The following is a 26,365-nucleotide window of genomic DNA, read 5'->3' on the forward strand; positions in this document are numbered from 1 at the left end:
CAGGCCCTCTAGTGGCCGGGGGCATTTGGTATTGAAAATATGCTTTGACTGTATGCGGTTAAATTTGAAACGTAATCAATGAACACTGACTGCCTCAACATAAAAAAAATAATTAAAATTAAATGTAAAATTTAAAAGAAAAACTGTAACTGAAGTTTGAGAATGTTTATAATGTGTGTGCTGTCTTTTAGAACTATAATCAACCTTTAACCTGACACTAGTTTAAAAGTAAAAGGGGTCCATTTAATTTTTAGCCTTTATTTAAAAGGCTAAAAGCTGAATATTTACATTATGTGATAAGAGGCAGTAATCTCAGGTTTATCACTGTGCAGTTGCAAGAACACTTTTTTTTTTTTATTAACATTTGAACAACAAGGGCACTGATCTGGACTCAGTGACAACAGAGAGTCTCAGTCAAGGTTGCTCTGTATACGTTAACACCGTTCTTGGCCATAAAAACCCTGAAAACCACGAATATTGATCACAACAGGATTTGAAGTTAAACATTAACAGTAAAATGAATCTTTGCTGGTGCTGAAGTATTCTTAAAGCACAACAAAAGAAGTATTTCACAAAGCAGCATGTCTGTACAACTCCTCAAAATGTTGGCAAGAATGATGAATGCTGCAGGAAGTGCTTGTCCTGTTTACAACTCGAGCCAAAAACAGCTATAACATTTGAAAATAATAAAGATAAACGGGTAAATGTGTAAATACTGTATACTTAAGTATACAATAAGTTATTAATATTTAAGATGAATTTACAGTCACAAAATCAGAAAGTATTTAGATTCATTTGTGGAGGTCACAGTGTTTGTCTTCATCTGGTGGTCGATTGATTTACTGCAGAACAGTTTACCTTTTACCTTAACAAGAAAAATGTGGTACAGACAGCAGCGGTTTTTGATATGGACATTGGCCAGCGCTGCGTCGTGGTGGGTCGCATCATGGGCATCGGCAAAAAAAAAGTTGCTCGCACCCATGCTGCCCGACATCATGCCTGCACATTTTGTTGATTGCATGGGCACCGATCGGAGCGGGGCGGCCGGGGGTTCTCTGGCTGGCTGAACAGGTGTTGTGCCAAAAACTGATTTTCTAATTTGAAAAACGTGCAGTTTGCAATTGCGCTAAACGGTAAAGACAGGACAGAATTTAGTGAAGTGAACAGAAGGAAATCTGTGGAAATCATTTCCTTGCTCCAACCGGATAAGGTAAAAAAACAAAACAAAACGAAGGAAACAAAACAAAGTTGAGCATTTAGCATTTTTGGATAAATTACTTTTATTCCTGATCAAATAAGCTTCAGTACATTGCTATATAAAATGTCAAATTGTTTAATATACTGTTTATTGTTAGTGTGACATATCACACATATATTTTTGTCTTATCAGTTGTTGGATTTCATTAGTGAACTGTAGTGCAAAGCATTTAACAGTGACGATTTTAAAATCCCATTGCAGAACATTTTGTTATTGTGTCAAAGATTCCTAAAAACCTGACTGCCTTTTCTTTCTAGATGTTGGAATTGGATTGCAGGCATTTGAAATTGCCTCTTCTGACCCTGGAAAATCTTGGACAAATCATCACCCCCTATGTGAAAGATGTTTCAGAGGAGTAAGTCACACATTTAAAGCCATCAAGCTTACAAGCAGCAAAAATGATCACTAATACACACATATACTCTGGTTAAATGTTTGTTTTCTCAACTATTCTTTTTTTAAATCTTTTAGTCAGTGGGCGTCTTTAGCCGATGGTGACCCTGGATCAAAAGTTGTCATTCTGTTGTCCAACATGTGCCATGCGATTATAGAAGAAATTAGCGCCTTGGTCCTGGAGGTTGTAGAACCTCAGGTTCTTGCCAAGGGGCACAATCATGCATGTGGAGATAAGGTAAGTTTGCAGGATGGGTGCAGCTGCTGCAGAGTAACAGAAAATAATATTCAAGCCAGCTTCAGAAACACCCTTCATCACTGTTTTGGTGAAGCCCTGTCCACGGCACAAGGTAAGTCCCACAACTCGGATATATTAGTAAAGCTGTTTTCAGCAGAAATTACTAAAAGAGTCAACACGTCGCTGGCTCGTATCACAGGGCCAGCTCCTACCCCGAAAACTCATGACTCAGTGACAGGTATGAGCATTATACAAATGGTGTATAACGTGACTGAGAGTTTTGAATGCATCTTGAATATCAGCAGAAAAATCACAGACAAGGCATCTGACAGCATGACATGCTCAGACTCTAACTGTAAGCAGACCTGCTGTCTAGATGTGGAGGAGGAGGAAGATGCAGAAATCCCACAAATAAGTGACTGTTCCTTAGAGAATTCATTGTGCACGGATAATCTGAGTCCAACTCCAACTCCAGAGCTCCCTAAGTATTCAGAAACATTTGTCCCTTCAGCATTGATTAACCTACCAGGAGAATTCTTCACCAAGTCTGGATGCTGTTAATTTCACAATATCTTTTTGTTGTAAATTAACAAGTAAATATAATCAACAGTTATAGCAGTATTGTGCAAACGAGTTTGGACTACCCCATTTTCTTTTATATAGAAACCTACACACACATACTAGTTACAATGTATTATGATCATTGGAGACACCATTGTGATCTGACATTCCATCCTATACTATGACATTGTCTTTGGTGCTCAGCTGAACTGTCAATAGTACATGATTGAGGAATTTATATAAAAATATTTGCGTATAACCCACAGTGGCCTAGGCATTGTTTAGTTAAAGTTTCATCAAGATTGGGTCACTTGTCTTGGAGGAAATAGGGAAGAATTGGACATTTTTCAACAATTTTTCTTAATTTGAAAATAAAAATCAACCCATTATGAACAATATTTATGCCAATAAGATATAATGTACTTTATGTAACTGCCACTGAAGGGTGTCAGAGAGGAATACCTCAGGATCTTCCAAACTCCAGGGACACGTGCCAAAGCTGTGATGAAGATGATGGTATGACAGAGCTCAGACAGCAGTTCTGATAATAAGAATGTCTAATACACCTCTTCCTGCAGACAATGTTCCCTCTAACTTTTCATGTGTCTGAGCAAACACACAAACTCCCTGAGCAGTCGATGGACCTGATGGGCCTGGGTCAGGGCTCATGCATTGTTCTTGGGTTTAATGAGTATTATAATTTCTATCTGACTATGTGGATTGTTTATTGTTGTTGTTGGTGTGATCTGCTCCTGGTCCCTTGTTTCCCTGTCTCTGTGTTTGGGTGTGTGTGTGTATCATGGCGGTGTGTGAGTTTTGCTGCCATACCAGTCCTGGAGAGTCTTCAGCCTTTGAGCCAGACACACCTGGTGCAATCAGCCACCTGTTGTGGATCGTCAAGGAAACACTACTCAAGAGAGGATCGGAGAGGCAGCCAGCGCAGGATTGTTAAACTAGGAACATGGTCAGTGCTCCTGCTCTAGTTACTGTGGTCGCTGAACTTCTCCTGTTGGAATGGTTAAAGTGTTTTTGTCGGCCGGTGGATGGGACGGTACTCGCTGTGGACGCTCTCGTTTCCAGGTGGATTGTGGAAACGTGTGGCGGGAGCAGCACACTGTTGTACAAAGGCACCGAGGAGGACCAAACACTTACCACGGATCACGTCACGGGGATTAAGAACGAGCGCTCAGAGAACACAGACGCTGTGGATTGTTGGCACTGTTTTATAGTTTCTTTTCATTGTAAATAAACGCACCATCTCCATTCAGAAAGTCCTGCATTTGGGTCCTACTTTCCCCGCACTGTGACAGGACCACTGTGAGCAACATCACACGTGTGCACTGTGGTCACGCCAGCATCGCATCCATCCAAGTTACATAGTTTATCAAAAGAATCAAAGTACAGCATTTACATTTCTGTTAGAATGTTTTAATTAAGTTCTTTAGCCCACTGACAATGAAAATGACAGAGGTCTTCTTCATGACCTGTAGTATGTTAATGCTATTGGAAGTATAAATATGTCATTTTAGCTAAGGCAAAACATGAACTGCCAACCAAACCAACTATAAACTCCAATTTTGAAAACACACTTAACATTTTTAATGTAAAGCTCTGACTTGTATTATGAGTATGAGCCAGTGTGTGTAGCTCCTGCTGTGGTCTGGGAGAGAGTCCTGTAACTCTTTATATACTCTATTTTGCAGACAAAGACATGATTATTTGCATTTCTACTACTCATAAACTAGTGACAGTGTTATACTCCCTGAGTACTGCTGTCTTCCCAATCTGCCTCAAGGCCACCATCATTGCTCCTGTGCCAAAGAAGTCCTCTGTGTCCTACCTTGGTGACTACCGTCCCGCTGCACTCACACCCATCATGATGAAGTGCTTCGAGAGGCTCGTCACGAGGCACAGTAAGACTCTGCTGCCACTCCACTGACTATCGCCCCAACCGGTCAACAGAGGATGCCATTACCACCAACCTACATCTGGCCTCACCCACCTGGACAATAAAGACACATATGTACAAATGCTGTTCATAGATTTCAGTTTAGCGTTCAACACGATCATTTCTCAGCACCTGATTGGAAAACTGAGCCTGCTGGTCCTGCACGCCGCCCTCTGCAACTGGATCCTGGACTTTCTGACGGAGAGACCTCAGACAGTCTGGATCAGTAACAGCATCTCCAACACCACAACACTGAGCACTGGAGCCCTTCAGGGCTATGTGCTCAGCCCACTGCTGTTCACTCTGCTGACTCACGACTGTGCAGCAATGCACAGTTTGAACCACATCATCAAGTCTGCTGATGACATGACTGTGCTGTGTCTCATCAGCAAGAAAGACGAGTCAGCATACAGAGAGGAGGTGCAACAGCTAATGGACTGGTGTAGAGTCAACAACCTGTCTGTGAATGTGGACAGAACAAAAGAGATGATTGTTGACTTCAGGAGAGCACAGAGATATCACTGTCCACTTAACATCGTTGGATCCTCTGTGGAGCTCATTGAGAGCGCCAAATTCCTTGGTGTTCACAGAACACCAAAGCAGAGAACCTGTCCTGGTCCCCCAAAACCAGCTCAATAGCTTCGAAAGCCCAACAGCGCCTCTACTTCCTGCAAAAGCTGAGAAAAGCCCATCTCCCATTAACCCCTTCTCACCTCTCTTCCCTCTATCACTGACACCCGCTCCATCCACAAAGCCGCCATTGTGGAGGACCGCACACACCCCTCACACACACTCTTCATCCTGCTGGCTTCTGGCAAAAGGTACCAGAGCATTCAGGCCCTCGATGCCAAACTGTGAAACAGTTCCTTCCCCCAAACTGTCAGACACATGAACACTCAGGTTCTGGACTGACACAAACACACATACCTTCATTCATGTCACTGGCTCAAAAACGTATCTGCATGAACACACACACACACACACACACACACACACACACATCCCATTACTTCAAGTACTTTTTGCACAACCCATTGTTGCACTTTTCTGCTGCACTGTTGTGTCTGCACTGTTGTGTCTGCACTGTTGTGTGTCTCTATCGTTCAATGTTTGAACACTTGCACTTCATGTAATTCTGTGTGGACTGTCTATTATATGTAGCACCATTGTCTTGGAGGAACGCTGTCTTGTTTCACTGTGTACTGTACCACTGTACATGGCTAAAATGACTACATAGCCACTTGATTTGACTTGACTTAATTTTATCTTCATTAACTAATGTGTTAAACAACTAATTGAGTTCTTCTTCTTCCACCTGCTCCCTTTAGAGGTGACCTCAATCTCACCCCATCCCTTGCATCCTCCTCTGTCCCATCAACTTTCTGCATGTCCTCCTTCATAGCATCCATGAATCTTCTCTGTCTTCCTCTTTTATTATTTCCTAGCAGTTCCATATTTAACATATGTCCAAATGATCTGAAATGTACCTCTCGTACTTTTTTTTTCAAACCGCTCAACCTGAGCTGTCCCTCAGATGTATTCATTTCTATTCACCTGAGTTGGCTCAGGTGAATAGAAATAACTTTGGTGCTGGGCTGGTGAAAAGTGACTTTTTGGAAAATAACTGTAATGTATTCACAACATTATTTTGCAGCGTCGCTGACACAGTGCCTGATCTTACGTCTTTGTGTTAGTATTACACAATGCTGTTAGTACTACACACGTAAAGCAGCTGTAAGAGACCAGCACCAGACCAGCACCAAACAACTTTTCTTTGTAGGGTAAACTTCTCAGGATGAGGCCAGAAAGTGTAGACAACTAAGTAAAAGTAATTAAACTCAAAAACTCTAAAATTTAAGCTATATAAGCCACTTAAAATACGTATGGACACTGTTTGCACTCACAAATTAACATGATCTAACTCATAACAGAAACACCACTAATCTGGACAGATAAGGTGGTAGCCCCCTTTTTGGCACATAAGTTCCTCCTTTTTGTCCTCTCTTTCTTTACATCCTCCTAATAATCATTCATACTTATATATATATCGACCTCTATGGCAGAGTGAGAGCCACATAGGCAGTTAGAGCAAACCAGGCCCTTTACCTGTCACCTGCATATGTTTTCTATGTCAGTGAATGATCAAATATTCAAATTTCTTGTGCCCCTCTACCCCCCACACAAACACTTTGGAAAATTCTTTAATCACCCCGATCTACGTAAACTTTAAATTAAGAATCAAGTCAGAATAATAATAAAAACGTCCTCATGTCAACTGAATTATCATTTTATTGCAGAGAACATGAACTACAGTGCACACACAGCCCATAAGGGGCATTTACAGCTTATGCAACCAGCGCAGCGTCATCCGTCAGATTAACACAGCTCGTTTCACCTGCTGTACCGTAAAACTCCCAATATTTAGAGCTAAAATGTAAAACGTAAAAGCAGAGAAGCATTTATTTTTTATTTTTTTTATTTAATGTTTTCAGAATTGCAATGATAATACTGACTGTCCTCTGCTGTGTGTCCTTCACTTGAACAGAAGAGGTCGGGCACGCTGCGGGTTTTATGAAAGAGGTGGAAAAAAACTGAGCTTAGAAAACGGGGAGGAGCGACGGTACCACAGGCATGACAGTGAGGGAGGGAGGGAGACCGTCTCCTGTGTCCAAACACCGTCTACTTATAGGCGTGATTTAACAGCGAGCTATAAGGGATATTCAGTTTGTTGATCTTGGGATGCTCGTCGCTGTGAGGCTCTGAGGAGGACTCGCCAAAGGGTTTGATAAATATTCCGGCTTAATGGCCAGCTAGCATAACAAAGCTAACTGCTGTTAGCCGCTGGAGTCGGAGAAGTGTAGAGCCGAAGAGGGAAATGGCATGAGTTCCGTCGGATAGCCCTCACAGAAGAAACGACCACTGACAAGAATCAACCTGTGAACAACATTTCTTTACCTTTCTAAATCACAGGTAAGATCCGTTAATTTGATGTGTGTCAAGATAATATAATATCGATTTATAAAGTTAGCGGTAGTTACGCGGCTAGTCTCAGCGAGCGCTGTTTGTGTGGCAGCTAGCAAGCCGTCGTTTCAAATGCTGTTAACCACTATGAGTCAGTACCAAAATCCCCATCTTTTTTTTTCTTTAAAAAATGTTTGTTTAATATTTTTTAACAGTGTTGAAAATTGAGGACAAAAAAGTCAGTTTTGGATTAGTTAAAACTGTGACGTTACAAATAGTTCCTTTAAGCAGAAGACCAAAACAAGCTAGAACAAAAAACAAAAACGAGTAAACCGTGAGAAGAGGCTGCTTAAAATCAGTGGGAAGCGATCAGTAAAGATGGTTGGGTACTAAACTTAACGGGCATATCGGTCACTGAAGTCTCCTAATTAGCACGTTCTGAAGTAATTGTCTTGTTTGTGTCTTTGAAGTTGCCAACAGATCCTGAAGCATGACGGTAATTATGTACTGCAGTAGCAATCGTCAAGACATGTGGTGTTTAGCAAAGGGATACTGTAGCAGTATGTATCCTGTGTGACCTAGACTGGTTATTATTAGTCTGTCCGCCCTGATCCCTTTATTAAGTAGTGCAGGGACATCGGCTCACACCCCTCCTTGCAGACATATACCGGTACCCATCAAAGCATAGCAGGAGTTACAGACATGTAGCAACACGCTGAGCAAAAACACATGAAATCCAAGGACTGATCTGTACTTTTTAATTTAAATTGACTCTCATGCTGTTCTCTCTGTGTTAGTGCTCTAAGTCAGGAGTGTCACACCCAGTTTGTGGGTCTCAAATGGGCCTGACAAATAACACAACAGAACTCCTGGGTCAGATTCAAACTTTAAAAAAAACAAAAACAAACTGCAACTATAATCCCACGTGAAAGACCTCTTACCCTACTCCCCAGAAAAACAAATGCCAGATATCATTAGTTAGTACTTGTTAAATCCTTTTTAAAAAAAAAAAAATTTTAAGCAATTTTTTTAGACAGTGGGAGAAATCTCAGGTTTTCCTCATGTCACAGCTATAAGTTACAGTTCAAAGAAGTGGAAATACCCTGGGCTGCATATTTGATGCACCACTGCTCTAGTTGTTTACCTTACCTTGCTGTTTTGTATTTAAATGGACAGAATTTTTTTTTCCTGTATTAAAACTGAACTGGACTAAAATATATTTTTATCCATCTTGGTGATTTTCCTTTGGAACCCCAAAGCTTCTCTGTTGTGCACAAACATTTTTGATGGGTAGGGAAAACCCTGTTAGAGTGCTGTCATGTGCAGCTTTGACCCAAGCTTCTGCAGCTGATGTTAGCATAGTTATACTCCTGTAGTTTGCAGTGATAAGCCATTGCAGCAGCACTGCTTATGTGATAAAGTAGTAAGAAATGCATCACGCCATCAGTCAGCCAAAACACAGCTCATCCTAATTGCACATCAAGCCTCTCGCTGAAGGACCAGATGCAGCTATAATGCTGTAATTTTAGCACTTAGCAAGTGGTTATTCTAAATAATGACTCAGATACAGCCCCGCTTCTTAGATTTCTTCCCCAAATGTCTGTAATCACTGCTGATTGATTTTGATCTTATGTTCTTCTGTTCAGATCGTTGGCATAATCCCAATCATGGTGCAGAAATACCAGTCACCTGTGCGGGTGTACAAGCATCCCTTTGAGCTGGTGATGGCGGTAAGTGTTTTTATCTTTACTCGCTCTACCACCTGTCCACATGTATTTTGTATGCAATAGATGCAGTTATGCAATGTACGCAGGTGGTTGCTTCAAAGGTTTGGAGTTAGTCACTGAATTATGCACCTTGCATGTGAGTAGCTCAGAGATTGAAAATGCATGCAGTCTGTTTTGTGTGTTACGGTCTTTAAGAAGCCAATGATTAACTGCAACGATAAACTGTAGCGTAGCTAGAAGAGAACATCCTCAATAGCCTGTTTGGAAGGTTTGTAGACCTCTCTGCAAGGTTTTTACAGACGTAGGCTTGGTCGTTTCAAAGTAATCCTGTGAAGAGACAGATAAAAGGCACTAAATGATGCCTCCCACTCAGCTTTAGATTTGGTAGATAATTAGGAGGTCAAACCCATGCAAGGAACACTCACACTCATGGGCCATGCAGCCCCCCGAAACAGCTGACTGCCTCATGTGGCTTGTCATCTTGTGGTTTAAGATCTGTTCATTTGTTCAGTAAGATGTAGAACCACTGTGCACACTTGTTGGTAGCTGAATGTACAACAAGACTGTGTTTTTATGGCAAACTGAAAGTCCCACCAGTCTTTGTGCCGGTAGTCTGCTTGCAGCATAAAAAATTCACTGCCCTGCTTTGCTTTTAGTGTGTTTTTTTTTTTTTTGTACACTGTCAGCCACGAGTACCTGTGTCAAGTGCACAGAATGGATTTGCTTGTTCCTCTCTTCTTTTTGCGCTTTTCTAAATGGGTGTCTTAGAAGTGTTCCTAGTGCCATTTGTGTTCTCCATCCCTCAAATTTGGACTTGTTCTGTTACCCTTTTTTGGCATTTAGCCTGTCTCACATATTCACTAATCTCTCCTTGCTGGAGAGCTGCAGGGGCAGGAGATGGTTGATGTAAGAGTTTGTTCACAGGAAAACAGAACTGACTAAACCCCTGTGGTGTAATGTCTTTTCCTGCTGTGGTGTCATGACAACTCTGGGTCTGTAACATGAATCAGATTCACTTGTCATAGCAATGGTCTGTCATTTAAGTGAGACCTGTTTTGCTTTTACACGGAGAAAAGAATGAGGCAAACTGCTCTGTAAAAACAAGCCCAATGGATGCTTTGCTCAGCAGTGCTTTGACCTCAGCTGCTGCTTGTCAGTAATGTGGTATCAGTACACGTTTGCAGGCACTCGCTCTGATTATACAACCACCAGTTTTAGACAAACAGCTCTACTGTGCTGATAACGTCAGCAACATGTACTTTTTTCTTAATTATCTATTTAAATTCCTGCATGAAGTTGGTTTGTAGTTTCACCTCCCTTCAGCACTGTGTTGTGCTGCAGGTGCAGTTTTCTTTAAATGGAAATCAGCTTTCGACACGGACAAGAACCAGGATGCAGGAACACTAAATCTCCTTAGCACAGGCTGGACTGAGCAGCAGGCAAAGAGATGGCTATAAATAGATGGCCCGTACCCACACCTGGTTGTACACACGCAGCCAAAGGGGGGAAACGGTAATAATAGTGAAACTGACTTGTATGTAATTTGTAAGCCCCAGATAATCCACCCCGTGTGCTTTTTGAAGATGGGACAAAACTAATGGAGTAACCCCTTGATGTTTTTAAACTAGGCCAGCAACAGACGGCGGACCTCTTTAGCTTTTAATTTTGTATTGTGTGACATTATGACTCATGCACAATACGGTGTTGGTAATTTGAATTATTGCTGGGGTAAAATGGACATTGCAGTCAGTTTGAAGCTGAGTTTGCATTTGGAGTCTCTTCCCCTCCCTGTGACTTTTCTCTGCAGTGAGTGTTTTTGCAGACACTGCAGAGCAGACTTAATGGTGCGTCACAACCCTTGGTGGCTCTTTTTTTTTTTTTTTTTTTTTTTTTTTTTTTTCTCTTTTCTCAACCCAGTGAAACCTCTCCTCTCACTTCCGCTATAGTAGTAGGTCTGTCACCACAGCAGTACAGTTATGCAGCAATAAGAACATCCTGGGCTTGTGGGAAGCCAACATGAACACCGATGTCTACTTCTGATGCACTGTACCAACACAGACCAGGTTCTTTGTGTGAGGGCTGCTTTCATTTTTGGTTTACATCCGTGGTGTCAAACAAAGTGTGGGAGCCATTCTAACAGATTTTTATTTGCTTGCATACAGTTGTATTTTTTGCAGTGTGGAAAAACTGGGACATATTTAACTTGAGATATGTCAGACTGCTCATCAAGTTTGTAAAGCTAAAGAAATGTTAGGGTTATCTGTGTGTACCTAAACATATTTACAGAAAGAGAATCAGCTTAGAGGGCTTTTTATTGGTTATTATGCAATGGATGTAGTGTGTGGCCCACTCAAAATCAAATTGGGATTTCTGTGGCACGCAGATTACAATGAGTTTTACACCCATGCTTTACATGGAATTATGCAGGGTATGTCCAAATAACTAAGATCTGTTCATTTCCCTGTATTGACCGTGCTATTCGTTCTTATGGTTCCTTTTGCCAGAGGCTTCTGAAAAATTTGCCAGTAATGGCTTATTCTTCTGGTCTGGTAGGGGATTTGACACTTAGCTTTGAGGAATTTGGTGCTTTCTGTCCACTTGAGTCTGTTGTTTGGGTACTGTTAGTGCTTTGAAAAACCCTTTTACTGAGCTAAAAACTAAGGCTCCATGTTCTCCTCTGAAAGCCACACGCTGCATTTTTTTTGTCAAGATGAAATACCGCCTCTCTTCTCTTAACCCTGAGAAGCCACTCGGCTCACTGACAGGTGCTATCAGAGAGTTTCCAAGATCTATCTAACACTGCTGTGGCTTCATTGTGCTGTTGCATAAATCAGGCTCGAGTCACAGATGCCCTTTAGCTGTTTTTGTTCTGCAGCATTTACTGCGCCTTCTTCTGAACATGGATTCTCAGTATTCCCAGTGTTGGTGACTTGTGTTGCAGTGTCTCTGTTATTGCACGTGTTAGCTCCTGCAGCTCCTTTGGAGCTGGAATGCAATGCAGTTGACCTTAAATGTCCAGTCATGCCCAACTCTGCTTGTTGTTGTTCAAATCTGACTTTAAATCAGTCATTTGAAAGTAACTGTTAAGGGAATATTGTGTATCGTAGAGTGGTGTTATACCTGTTTTGATTTGTTTTGTTGGCGCTGTGAAGCACATTGCAGTGTAATTGCCAACGATTATCCAAATAAACTTGTCAGAACTACACATGGCAAGTAACAAAAGCTTCAGCTTTATTCTCCTCCCTGATTTTTAAGAAATTGTGAGTCACTGGTGAGAAATGTTCAGTATGCATCCTAATAAAACATAATTAACTTCTTTTTTTAGGTAACTCAATCAAAAAAACCTCTTGTCCGTTGGAAAGCACAGCTCAGTTGGTGGCTTTGTATCAGCAATTGCCTACTGGGTTTGTTTGAGCTGTCTAAAAGTACGCAAACATTGATGTGCATTAGTATTGACCTTGATAACCTTCTTATCTCTCCACAAAGTTGGTCTGTTTCTCTATTACTGAAGTAAGGAAATATATCAGCATTTTTTTTTTTTTTTTTTTTTTTAATTTCCCTTGACCCCAGCAATCCCTTGTTTCTCTGTCCACATCTCAATAACAGGAAATATAGTTGTTGCTGCTGTTATCGCACCAGTCCAGTCTCAGAGCCTCCAGTTTATCCTCAGGGAGTCACAGTGGAATGTCAAAAACACAACGCAACGCAATACACCCCTTGCTGCTGTTTTATGCCTGCGGGGAGGGTTGTTTCTAGAACACATCCACAGATGAAGAATGACTTCAACAGCCACAGGAGAAATAAAAATTTGGCTGACCCTGGAGTAGTTATTATCCACTAAGTCTGTGCTGTTATAGTTGAGCTTAAAGGACAATAACTATTCCTGAAGTCCCTCAGCTCCCAGATTAATACTCATGCTACAGAGGGAGAGAGGGTATTAAACCAATGAAAGCCCTTCGTTAGCCTGACCTGCTCCATGGAAACATATGTGTCTGTGGCTAATCCACAAAGACAAAGTGCTCTGGTCTTGTTCTCCAATCCCAGCAGAGTTTCTGTGGAGAAAAAACAGGATGTTCCATGTTGGTACAATACCTACTGGAATTACTGGCAGCAACGACGGGGGAAACGTGCTTCTTAGTGACTTAACTCTCCTTATTAGTTAGAGCACCAAAAAGATACAGTGTACTTTAGATAACTAATGTTTTCACGGTGAGCTTCAGAATGAAATTGGATTGTTTTAAAGATGATCAGAATATGAACAAGACATTTTACAATTGTCAAAATGTGGCATAAATGCATTACAGAAAGTTTTGTAAACAGATGATACAAAGGACGAGAGGTAGCAGGGTAAACTAAACTTGCGGGTCTTAAAGGATGCCACAAGAAGAAGGGGGGAAGAGACTGAAGAGAAAAATGAGGGGCCCGGATGGTGTTAACTACTTACTAAACTGAACTTGACCTACAAATACAGTCACCTAGGGCTACAGCAGCGTGACGGCCGATTCTCTGAATTTCAGTTTTTGTTTTTTTGCTTGTCTCTCTCTGTGGGACGAACACTGTTAGAGTCGAAGGTTGAGGTTGGAGAGTGAAAGCATGTATCGCACACTTACTTCACTGGTACACACAACACAAAGGTACACCGGAACCTGGTGTTTGTTGTGTGAAGCTGGTATCTAATGCTCCTTAATGAGGCCCTTCGTGTATGCCCGAAAGTGCTGTTTATCTATCTCTTTGGTGTTAGTTATATACGGGTTAGAGCCAGCAGTGTGACACACATGACATTTAAACAGAAACCTACTTATGAAATGAGTACCCCCTCTCACGTGCTGAGCGGTGCGATCTAAGGACCGTAGACTGTGATGACCTGGATGACTGAGAACCTTCACACACACGAGTGGTGCGATGTTATTTATTTTTTAATGCACACTTGGGGATTTTGTCGAATACATATTCTCTTCCCTTTTGGTGTCCCATATTTTTGCTTTCCTCCTTCTCACCGTCTCTCCTTTTACTGTTTTTATTTTTATTTTTATTTTTTTTTTAGGGCCTTTCTCAAAAACTGGTTCATGAAACCTTTGCCAACAGGGCACATGAGATGAGCTTTCAAATTCAATGCAGGAAATAATTCAGTCAGTCTCTTCTTCCGTTATGCAAATTGGAAATAAAAACGTTTTATTCAAGGATGTACGTGTGTCCACTGATGGTTACATAACACCACCAAACTCACATGTTTGAGATAAGAGTGCTGCAGAGTGCGAACAAAGCAGGCGTTGTTAATTAAATGTTATAGCTTTTAATTCCCTGCAAACAGGTGATTTATCCTTTGAGCATCTTGTGCTTCCTCTCACAGTCTGGATGTAGGTCATTCCTAACACGTTTTTCCAGACTTGCCAACACACTGTTTAGTGAGTGTTTGCCTCCTCGCCAGTGTTTCTAAACTTGGCTCATCCTACTGTCCCCCTTCTCTCTGACTAGCCTGGCTCGTTGCAGGGCAGCTCTGCCAGGGTGGTGTCCTATCCTACCATGCTCTGACCCATTTACGACCAGTTGTGGTTAAAGGATTTTTCACCCCACTTCTTTTTTGCAGAAGCATCCTGATCTTTAGTCTATTGTTTTAATCCCTGTTTGAGCCATAGGATTGACTGTGGCTTGTATCACTTAATGGTCTCGCATGTAAAGGAATCTACTTGTATAACAAAAGCCCTTCTTTTATGTCATAGTTGAACAGAGGAATTGGGTCATTTTATTAATTCACCCGTTTTCTTTCTTTCTTTTTTTCTCACATGACATATTTCTGTTGAAAACGAGAGCGCAGTTAATTCATTCATGCCGACAATTTAGACAGTATCTCAAGGGAGATGCATCAGAACAGAATTTAGCCTGCTCTAGTGAAATGTTTGATTATTGAGCTATTTAAAAATGCTTTATCATTAGCTTTTCCCAGCATTGCGCTTCTGATTCAGTATTTCATCCACTCCTGCAGTGTGTAATTCAGTTACTCGACTAGATGATGTTTGCCAGAAACAGTGAAGAGTTATGGCCTGCGTTGGGCAGAGACTCTTATCGTCCGGTGTGCCGCTTCAAACGGCATTAATCGAGGACCATCAGGCACCACCATGTGACCGTGTGAGCCAATGAGAAAACTCTGCCGCTGATTTCATTCACTGATCATCAAGACACTCATTCACCCTCTTTCCTGCTGCAAGGTCGAGATGCTGCCCCTGTAGCTTCCCTCCCCCACCCTGCTCTCCTTTGCCAGATGAACGCGCTCAGTCATACTCTTATACAATGACCCTTTTGCCTGTTTAAAATGCAGTCATCCTGCAGTATGGCAAGAAATTGTGACTCAGATTTGTGTGGCAGAGATGTGACATTAGGAGTATTTGTACAGTTTATTATAACATTTTTAGTATGTTTGTGTTCACTGCCATATTTCCTCATAATTTTAGGGACTGGGTAAAGCTCCTTCTCACTTGCAAATTACATAATTTTAATGTTTAGTAGTCCCGCCCCCAGTGAAATTACAGACAAATAGCCCAAGAAGTCTTGCTGTGAATGCCTTTTAGCTTTCTTAACATGCACTGCAGTTATTTCAGCCATGTCTAAAATAAATCAGTGATGTTTTTTCAGCATTTACAGAAATTGTCTAATAAAATGTTAATTTGCATCTTTCACCCATGATAGGAGAATGAGCAATGGCAGCAATAAATATAATGTGCCAGCACTTCTTTCTTTTACTGTAAAGTGGGATGTTAATAAAGCTTCAGTTTCCCGTAACCCAGTTTTAATAATGATTTCTCATAAGCCTTTATGCGGTGCTTTCTACTTCAAATAGTTGGATGGTGAGCATGTTGGCACAGGTAGAGGCAGATTTCGTCATCTTTTCACTCTTCATTTCAGAGTCAGCTGCTTGTAAATTGATGTGTGTGTGTGTGTGTGTGTGTTGGGGGGGGGGGGGAATGACCTCTAAAAATAATGTGTGCTTCATATTATAATAGGGGTATCTTTGACTCAGGAGGTAGATCAGGCCATCCACTAATCAGTAGTTGGTTTGCCAAATATCATTGGGCCAAGATGCTAATCCCAGGATGCTCTCTGATGCATCCATAGGAGTGTTAAAGCACTTAAGCATAGAAAAAGGGCCTCTTTTACAAGTTGTGTTAAGCACTTTGAGTTCTCAGGTAGAGCAGAAAAGTGCTATATAAGAAGCACTCCATTTACCATTTACTTTTAATGCAGGGCCAGTCAATTTTAATAGAATTTTTAATTTCTCATCAAATAAAAGTTGATGTATCAAATTTGGCTAACAGTAATCTTCCTATATCTGTCCACCCGTCCAACAATTTGCAACAATTGCTGCTCCTCCAATTAAATGATGCTCATTGAATTTAATCAGACTTGAACACACTGATCACCTAATGCGTCTTCACCCAAACTGCTTAAGGTCAACGTCTTTAGTTAATTGCAATCTGCAGAAATGGGTGTAGGAAATCATTTCTTCTTTGGTCAGGGTAACTGTTATTGTTTTTACATAAGTTATAGTCTACTCGTAACGTTCAGTGTAGCCCAAACACGGAATACATTGTTGTGAAATGTATTATCATTTCACAAAAAAGTCTTAGTAAGGGGTTTTTATAATTTGACACATAATTGTTTCAGCACTTTTTGTATCTCTGTGAGTTGACAGTGTTGAAGCTTACTTGACAGATTTGTGTCTCAGTAATTCTTACACAAGCAAAATATGCCTATAGCTGAGCTTTTCTTATTTTTTTTATTTTTTTTACTGTGATGAGTTTTTGATTACAGACAGATGGCCATCTGCTGGTTCCTCTTCCCTCGTGCACGCATTTAACAAGCCATGCATGCACACCCTGGCAATACAGTTTAGCATATTATTTAGGCCGGCAAAAATTTAGGCGCTTTATGTAAGGTCTGTGTACTTGGCAGATTTCCCCTCCTCCCTCCGAGTTGGTAGTTCCAGGCGGTTCTGCCATTACAATGCACACAGTGAGATCACTGCAAGGAGAGAAGTGGGTGGTATGGCATGCACGGACCAAAGGCTCTGCTGTGTTTTCAGTCAACAGCTTGTTCTTGCTCCTGCCCCTCATGAGACTATACCTAGGCTCAGACTTTTAACCTGGCAATAAAATAAGGTAAACAAAATCTTCATCATAATCACCGTCTTTGTATAGTGCCACAATTGCCCTACACGTTCATCTTTCCCATTGAAGAATAAAATGCATCTAGTATATATAAATTATTTGCAGTATTAGCACTGTGTAAGCACAGAGATATACATTGAAGGCTGGAGGCACAGTATTCCTGTAGGGTTACTGGTTTAAAGCTGTTAAACTAGCTGGCCTAGCATCGGAGACTGAACTCATGGAGGAGGTTAAGAAACTGCAGGATAAGTTTCCAAGAATGCTTTCACTTACTTGACCTCTTACAAACTATTCAAATGCTCGATCTGTACATATGCATTCAAAGGGTAACGTGAGTCATATTTAAACCAGTCTCACTGAAAGCTCTGTTTCACCAAACTGGTTTGGGCCTTTAAAAAAAAGTTTTACTAAATAATAATTTAAAAAAAATCTTTTTTCCCTGTGCTTTTCATGCATGTATTTTCCTTAATTTAGGGTTCAAGTCTATTGCTTTGTTTATTTAAATGTCTGATTTCCTTGGGCTGTGCTATGGAAATAGCTGATGTCACAGTTTTAAATAAAGCTTTAAAATGTGCTTCTCTTTAGGCTGTCATAGTTTTTGGCTAAATCCGCACTTGTACTTAGCATATTTTAAATCAAACTATGCCAATACTTGAATGTCATTGATATACACTGGACATATCTTCTGTACATCTAAGCTATTACTCACATGCATAGAATTGCTGTCTCGTGATCAAGAAAGAGGCACCTGTTGAGTTATAAGACCGCATCAAGTAGCAAACATGGCTGTTATTGTTTTCGTTAGTCTCAATTTGTGCCAGTCCAGACTAAAACCTAAATGCCTGTGGTTTTAAAGTAAGAGTCAAAAATGCTTCCACAAACTCTGTTATTGCATACATCAAATTTTGAAAGTGATGCCTTTCAGCAAATTTACATGTTAGATAAAATGGTATAAAATCTCTAAGGTGAAAGTGAAATTTAGACTCTAAATTCCAATCATAACTAATCATAATCTTCTTTCTCTTTCTTTCTTTCTTTCTTTCTTTCTGAGCTTCCTGTACTTTGGTTTTAAATCTTTCAGTTTATTTAGAAACATCAATCACATTGCAGACATGAAAGAGATTCTCACCTTGGTTTTATTGTGCATCCCTAATACACACTGATTTGTTGGATGTAAAGTATTTATCAGAGAAAATGATTTTTAAATATATTTTTAAAATATATTTAACATTGACATTTTTTTTCCAGCATCCCCTGTGTCTGAGTTTGCAAGAAGAAACCCACAATTTTCAGGCTGCCTCTTTCGTAACTTTCCTCTTTGGTAATGACCTAGTTTTAGCTTAAGCTTTACTCTCTGAAGTAAAATCAGGATTTCTTTTTTCCCCTGTTTCCATTTTCCATTCTTCCTACTTCATTCTCCGTCACCTAGTCACCTCAAATTATATAAACGCAAGTCGGCAAGGTCTTGTGCGTCAGGGCCATTATTTTCAGGGGCAGGTTTTGGGTTTCATTGAAAACTTGTCTCATGAATGAACATGACGTTATCTGTCATTCGGCAGCACTGGCATTTCGTCAGTGCCCAGTAATAGCCACAACTGGAACACTCATCTGCATCCTTAATGGCTTTCATTCAAATGGTTTTTGGTATCCTCTTTACAAGGAGCGGCAAACGTAACATGACCACCCCAATTTAAATATATATGGATGTGGTGGGCGATGTCAAACAAAAGTAAAAAAACACGGTTCTGGGCTAGGATGTGATGCCCACCGCTATATAATGACGTCCATAACGGGTCAAACCCCGGATAGCCTGAGGTGGTGGGAGGGAACCCTTAATGATTTTTGCTACCAAATACAGGCTAACCAACGTCACACCCGTGCCAGCAGCCCTCACACAAAACCAGGTTTTGTTTGTCTTACATCAAGGGTGGTGTTTGTTATGCAACATGCATTGGGTCTTTAAGAGGAAACCTTTTGAGAGTGGGCCTCATAAGCGTGACTTAAATACACAGAAATGACAGAAGAAAAAACTGTGTTAGTCATTGTAACTGAAGAGGAAAAGAGCCACAGTTTACTGTGCGTACACTTGAATGGTCCTGTGAATAAAACATTAAAGTGGTTCTTGTGAATTTCCTCTGAGGCAGCGCAGCCAGATTAGCTGCTGTATGTCAGCTTTGCTGTGCTGTGTGTGCTGGTTTGTTTTGACATCGTCTCTAATCTGTCGTAATCAAGTATCTTAATCTTAATAATGCAGCCCCCCCACCGCGCCCCACCTCCTCAACGAAAATGTTCCCATTTTCCCAGACAGCTATTAAAAAATAGCCGAGTCTGACCCTTGAGCGACTGTCGTCTCTGTTACACAACCATTTTCATAAGCTCCAGAGATGTGACACTACTGCCGAGGAAACTGGAAGTGTTCTCTGATTAGTGTTAGTCCCCAGAGACCCACAGGCCAAGCATTTTCGACTTAGTCTTTAGCAGATTGACCCTAGTGTCTCTCAGGATTGACAAGGTGCCATTTTTATCTAAGACGCAGAACACCCAAGAAGTGGGATTAAGCCATGTAAAATCTGGCAGCTAAAAGAGAACGGTGTCAACCAAAAACTGGTCGCTAAGCCCTGAAAGCTTGATGAAATCCGATACACTAAAACATTTAACAGGAAATTAGCTCTTGCTTGCTATCATCTGTAATTTACCTTTCGCTGGCAGATAAAGTGATAGCGCTGATGTTTTTGCGCTAAATGTTCCCAGTCGTGTTTCTTTTCCAATCTTAAGAGCAAAACTAGGTCATTTTCTGCCACCCTTGATACTTACGCGTGGTTTCTGCTAGAAAAGTTGTTAGACTCAGCAGCTTTTATTGTGTGGGGGTTGAGAGATTTAACATGGCACTATCCACCTGCTGCATGTACAGTCTGTGTCGCACAGATTGAACAGCAGATCTGTGTAGGTAGAGATCTCACTGCTGATAAGAGGAGAAAGCGAATCTCTCTCTGGTGTAAATGCAACCGAACGGTCTTAAACGGTCAGAGGCAGTAGTCAGTTTGTGCAGAAAATAAAGGATTTATGTGCTGCAAAACTTTCAGGCTTGAATTTATTAAATTGTTCCTGACGCTAACAACATACTGTAACAAGATATAACATGATTCTGTTTAGCAGTATTGTTTTAATCTTACATCTCCGATCGACCTAGGTCAGTGCTAGGTAAAGATGTGCTAAGTTAGCTATTCATTTTCAGTATATCCGAAACTATGCACACTGGGCATAAAATGGGTCAGATGTCAAAACACCTCTTCAGTGCTTCTGCACAGTCGCTTGTAATTTGATTGTTGAAGATATTTTGGGAATTTTTTTTTTTTCTTGATGTTTATGTGCCAAATAGATAAAATAGTTTGAGGAACTGGAGCCAAATAAAAGAAATAAGACAACAACAAAGGCAGATTAGTCAGGTGGTTAACTACTTGACTTTTTCCCTGAATTTGTTTGGATTGGATTTGCAGCTATATTTAAGGGTTTTTTTGTCTTTTCTTTTTTTTCTATATCCCACCATTAAAGGCCAGATAATAGCTGGGCTACCTGCCAGAACTACTACTTCTTGCCTGGTATTATATTACACACACGCACTATGTGGTCCTTTGTAGTCTTAAAGTTGATTGTGTACTCCCCAGAACTCTTGGAACTTCCTGAATCTCCCTTCCTGTGCAGGATTAGCTTTATTTTCCAGACCCGCGCCTTAATCAACACTGCTGTTTTTCTCCAAAGGAGAAACTGTTTTGTGTATGCAGGAAGGATGTAAGTAACAGTATATTGTTATATATTTTCTCTCGTTCACTCCTGGAAAGAACAAACAAATTCCAGGAACCATTACTCAGGGTTTGGCCACTTGAGGTATGTCTGATTCTCTAAACCGTGGAAGCTGGTGGAGGAGGGTGTCCTTAAACCTGTTCTTTAAAATACCTGGAGTCTGGAAACTTGGAAATATTTTGTTCTGTTATGTTCCAGGAAAGAGTATTGGCAAAGGGCAAATGAATATTTACAGTGGTGCAGTTTGGTTACCATGTATGTTTGGCTTGATGTGTCATCAGTGCCTGCTTTTTATTTCAGTGACTCAATCGAGGGCGGGAAAATGTTTGTCTTGTTCCGGCTGGTTTGTTTTCTTACAGAAAACTTCTGGGTTTGGATTTCAAGTGCTGCAGGTATCAGTTTTAATAAAACACGCATCATGTTGATGGTTATACATTGTTTTTATACACTCAATTGAAACATCTAGGAAAGCCTCTTATCTTTTACCGGAACACTGGACAAGAGAAGCCCAATCTTTTGTGTCGGGGATTACAAGTAGATACACTGAAACTACTTTAACCAAAACTTTAACAATATTTAATATTAGTGTCCACCGCTATAACAGCGTTGCAAAAATATATAGAAAAGCTTTTTCAGTCCCCTTTGATGGAATAACAGAAGCCAAACTATTTGTTAGCTTTCGATTGTAGGTTAATGTAGAGCAGAGTAATCATCAGGATAAATGCCAAATAGCCTGGATGTTTACTTCATGCTGGCACACACGTGCATTTAGCTGTCATTTGAGTCATGCGTGGAGAGCCATTCGTAACATGATGCATCATGTTACGAATGGCTACATCATTAAAGGAAGGTTTCGATCCTCTTGTGGTGCGTTGGCACATCCGAGATAAGCTGTAGTGTTTGATAACCTCAGGCACTGGTTCTAGAAGAAGATGTTTTGGCCTTTGCCTAAAGTTTTTATTTTCAGTCCTGCATCTCATTGGTCATGGTAAAATCTTTAATTATTTATAGTTGTACCAGTGTCCAAAATATTCAGTGTATTACTGGCTTTCTGTTTAAGTATGTGATTTTTTTATTTTTTCCTTTTTTTTGTGTTAGCCACACATTATTGTTGTTATTGTTATTATTTTTATTGTTGTTATTGCGATGCATAACTGCACACACAAGTGAATTTACTCACACTAGTGGAATCACTTTCTTCTGTGCAGCAAATGGCTAACAACCAATAGAAAAGAAGCCCTGTTGTTTCATGCTTTTAGCAGTCAAGAACCATCAGCTTGAGCTAAGATGCTATCATGGTGCCAAACAAGCCAAGGAGGTATTTAGAATTTGAGGATTTCTACAGAGAGAAAATTGGCCACCTTGAAGAGTCCGGGAGCCTTTGTTGGACCATGTGAAAGTGTGATATGGAGCTCTATGCTAGGCGAGCTGAAGTGCTTTTACACATGGGCAGTAGAAAAGATAGTTGCCATAATAGACCACTGGCCTATCTGTTTTTGAAACCTTCACATTTGGCATTGCCATCTTGGTGTTTGAAGCTGGACTTGATGAGCGAACGGTGGATATGACTGAGACAGAAGTCACCGTGCACTCATTGACTGATGACTTGTGATTTGCCAATAAGCACACCAGAATAATCCTTTCTTCTGATTCTAATAATAATTGTAATTTACAAAACGAACTTCATGATTCATTTCATGACCCGAAATTAACAACTCATCAGTGATGTATTTATTGAAGTCGCAAAGAGAGGGTCTTTCCTTATCAGCCTATACGGTCTTGGAGCCAAAGTGATTGCTTCTTTATTTTGACTCTACTTTTTTAGCCGTGGACGCTGGAACTATTTTTTTTTTTTGCACAGTCTATGCGCTCACATGCAATATCCAGGTGCTGATTTAATTTGGGATGGTGTATCCAGGCCTGAATGTCCCTCAGTGAGCCTTGAGTTAAAACAAGGTTTGAAAAGCTGCGATTTACCCAGAAGGAAAAAAGAAAAAATGTTTTCAGGAATAACCTAGAATCACGACCCTTCTGTTTCCTGTTTTTAATAGTACAACAGCCTGGCTATTTTGGGAACACAAAGCAGTTAAAAGCTGGTTTGTTTCCGCATGAAGTGAAGGCTCTGAAGAAAACTTATTCCTCTTCATGGTTTGCTGAATGATCTGAACCATACAGGATCTAAGCCTGTCGTTGGAATGAAACCTAGTGCTGTTTGTGAAGACGTGACATTTGTGGTTGACTTTGTTGACGTATGATTTCTTTTCTTTTCTTTTTTTTCTTTTCTTTTCTTTTTCTTTTTTAAAGGGATGAAATTGACATTTACAGTCAGTGATGTGCTGACGGCAGGACAAAAACCAAACCCCCAGTGTTCCAGAGCATTGGGGCTGAAAAACAGAGCTCAGCATTCATGCAGTCAGTGCACGGTGGGCAGCTCCTCACAGGAATGCCAGGAGCTCCTGAACCCCACTGACTGCCTCCTCCAACACAAAACTGCTGTTACTCGGCATACTAAACATTCAAAACCTCCTCTTTTGTATTTTTTATATTTTTAAACATAGAAAAGACAAATATTTTAATAGTGAATTTCGAAAGCAAATGGCTCAATGTTTTAAGAATGTTAAACGTGAGCTTGAATTTAAAGCCTATTTCACACCAATTTGCTGTTCTATGGTTTTCAAAGGACCTCAGGGTTACTGGTTGTCCTTTGCTCCACAAAATAAAGCTCCTTTTGTCAGAGATTCAGCTGACATCCAACTCCACCAACCTCAAAAGTCTTGTGAGCAGCAGTTGATCTTCCAGTTGATCTTGTAAAGTTTGTCCACGGACTTGAATTTCACTCTATGCTTGGATATTTTGAAACCTACGGGCCATGTCTTTATGAAACGGTAAACATGCTGTGGATAGGATTGCACCACCACATTCCCGACATTGTTTTCCCTTTCCCTTTGTTTTTGGTTCTTTCTTTCCTTCTTTGTGTCCTTTTATTGTGTGTGTGTGTGTGTGTGTGTGCGCTCTTTGAGTCATAGATAAATGCTCCCATTCATATTTTAGGGAATTAAATTTCAGGATCCAGTTTCAGACAGTACAAAAGAGGAAATATCACGTTAGTAGGATACGTGACAAGGGAGTTTCAGGCTAGTGCAATGTTGTGATAAACTTGGACTGTCTCCAGCACAAGTTATCTGGAAGATCACTGTTTTTATTTTAGACTTGCCTTTCCAGTCGTCTGTTTGGACTTGCTCCTTGCGCAACCACAGTAATCATATCTAAGATGGATGAATGTTGATGATAGAAAATGAAGTAATGTTCCTGCACTTTGTGCCAGCAGACTCAGTTGTATAACAGCTGGCCGGCCCCTGCAATAGAGCTGAATTTGCCTGTGTTTTGCATTTATGACTAAACGCATTATGGAGCCGGTGTTGTGTTCAAGTACAAAAACTGCTATTGTGTGTTCAACCCTTTGTTGTAAAACAACTGAAAAGCGCTTCATTTGCTTTGATGCCACTGTGGTTCAGCTCAAGTAAGAAGTTTGAAAGTGTACAAAGTTGAAGGAGCTTTATTTAGCCTCTCACTTCTGCTCTACCCATCCCACCTATTTAAATTCCTCCCTTTTAGAATACGTGAAGTGTTTTCTAATAGAGTTCATGTAAACTGGCTGGTGCCATTGTTGCTGAAGTTTTCCTGAGCCTCAGTTGTTTAATTTGAAACAAGCATTAGTGCTGTTCTCTTTCCAAACTGCTGTTTATAAGCCAGTCAAATATTTCTAGTTAAGATAAAAAATATTCAACAGATTTTGATATACCATGAGCCCTATAATAGATGTCAGGCACTGTCGACTAACGAACCTTAATCTCTAAACGTGCCGGCGTATGAATATATCAAAGCTGTAGGCAAGAGATAAGCCCTTCAGGTTTTCTATTTAAGTCAGGCTTCTGTTGACTAATCATGTCTAGATGTCAGTTTGGAGAACAACAGAGGAAAAACCCTTCTGAAAATTAACGAGTCAGCAGACTGGAATCATCCTTGGAAATCTAAAAATGTGTTTCCAGCTTAAAAGCTCTGGCGTTAACAGGCTATGCATTTCCTCTTCTCTTTCTCAGGCTTATGAGCGCCGCTTCCCTACTTGTCACCTCATCCCCATGTTTGTGGCGAGTGACGTTGTGAACGAGGAGACCAGTGAGGATGGTTCCACCCAGAAGATTGAGCGCCGCTGTGCCCTGGATGTGGATGCCCCACGCCTTCTCAAAAGGGTTTGTTGTACTTTAGATTTCCAGCAATTGAGTATCATAAATATAGCTTTAATGCTTTACTAATGACTTTTAATATTGTTTTGAGAACAATAAATTTCCGTACTCGCCATGATTGTTTTCTTTTACAGAATGTATTAGTGTTAATTTTTGCAAAGGTAGTTTTATCTTTTATTTTCAGTGTCTGTGTTTCATGCCAGTTGCATTTATAATACAAGTTCTATTGCGGTTTACAGATTGCAGGTGTAGACTATGTCTACTTCATCCAGAAAAACTCGCTGAACCGAAAGGAGAGGACTCTGCACATTGAGTCCCACAATGAGACCTTCTCCAACAGGGTTGTCGTCCACGAGACATGCTGCTATTCGGTATGTAGCATACTATCAGCAATAGACATTTCAAGCAAAGAGCAAACTGTTAAAATCCCTCACTAATTTTAATGAAAGTCATTTCTCACTTGTTTCAGTGCAGCTGCTGTTTTTATCTTTAAGTAGACTCCACTCTCCTGGTTTTGCTCTGCACCTAGCATGCTAACTTCTGGCATAGAAACTCAACCCTTTCACTGAAACTGCTGGAAAAATGCTCAAGAAAATGTCTTTCATGACCAGTACTGATCCTTACCACAAACACTGAGTTAGTTCAGAAAACAGACGTTTGAGGATTGTACAGGTGATCAATATGGGGCTTCCAGAGAGTGATCTAAAAATAACTGCAAGGTTTCTTTAATCCATGTGTACCAGAACCTTGTGTCCGCTTATTTTGTTGGTCCTGTACAGCCAAGGTACATTGCAACCAATTTACATGACCATTTCCTGGTTTAAAGTAACATATTCATTTTAAGGTGGGAGAAGTGTGTATAAATTATACAAAGCAGGCTGTAACATGAAAGTGTGTATTCCTGGGGCAGGTTTTACAGAGGCAAACTAAAACCCAGATCCTGGCAGTGTGACACGCTCAACCCGTTTGGCTATTTAGGCTGACTTGTGCATACAGACAAATGAGCAAACACTGACATGTTCTGTAACGCTGTTGTTCACCTGCTGAATGGCAAGCTGCCACCAGCACAGCC

The 26,365-nt window shown here is 40.6% G+C and overlaps 2 protein-coding genes and 1 long non-coding RNA gene across 6 annotated transcripts in view; all 3 read left to right on the forward strand.

The window, feature by feature from the left end:
* The first annotated feature begins 1,101 nt into the window (after positions 1-1,101).
* LOC120734545 lies at positions 1,102-2,523 on the forward strand. Its single transcript, XM_040033385.1, has 3 exons — positions 1,102-1,210; positions 1,516-1,613; positions 1,730-2,523. The coding sequence occupies exons 2-3, from the start codon at positions 1,516-1,518 to the stop codon at positions 2,448-2,450; spliced, it is 819 nt and encodes a 272-aa protein (XP_039889319.1). The 5' UTR covers positions 1,102-1,210; the 3' UTR covers positions 2,451-2,523.
* Positions 2,524-2,601: 78 nt separating this feature from the next.
* Positions 2,602-3,914, forward strand: LOC120734553. The gene is made up of 2 exons (XR_005696033.1): positions 2,602-3,414; positions 3,531-3,914. It is a non-coding gene; the product is annotated as an uncharacterized LOC120734553 (long non-coding RNA).
* A 3,186-nt stretch (positions 3,915-7,100) lies between these two features.
* Positions 7,101-26,365, forward strand: part of si:dkey-237i9.1 (SEC14-like protein 1) — a 35,504-nt gene continuing 16,239 nt past the window's right edge. Inside the window, exons 1-4 of one of the 4 annotated variants that reach the window (XM_040033389.1) lie at positions 7,101-7,368; positions 9,006-9,089; positions 25,150-25,299; positions 25,533-25,664. In XM_040033389.1, coding sequence (XP_039889323.1) covers positions 9,027-9,089; positions 25,150-25,299; positions 25,533-25,664 — 345 coding nt within the window. In that variant the 5' untranslated portion in view covers positions 7,101-7,368; positions 9,006-9,026. The remainder of the gene's footprint in view (positions 7,369-9,005; positions 9,090-25,149; positions 25,300-25,532; positions 25,665-26,365) is intronic. The other 3 variants (XM_040033391.1, XM_040033390.1, XM_040033392.1) reach the window with 3 other exon arrangements.

Source organism: Simochromis diagramma, unplaced genomic scaffold, assembly GCF_900408965.1.
Source record: "Simochromis diagramma unplaced genomic scaffold, fSimDia1.1 OVJJ01000571.1, whole genome shotgun sequence".
NCBI classification, from domain to species: domain Eukaryota; kingdom Metazoa; phylum Chordata; class Actinopteri; order Cichliformes; family Cichlidae; genus Simochromis; species Simochromis diagramma.

Bases quoted from the DNA above. Each gene is read 5' to 3' on its own strand.
- LOC120734545 (XM_040033385.1), top strand. From the start codon at position 1,516: ATGTTGGAATTGGATTGCAGGCATTTGAAATTGCCTCTTCTGACCCTG. The intron at 1,614-1,729 runs GTAAGTCACACA...TAAATCTTTTAG, and splicing joins GTGAAAGATGTTTCAGAGGA to TCAGTGGGCGTCTTTAGCCG.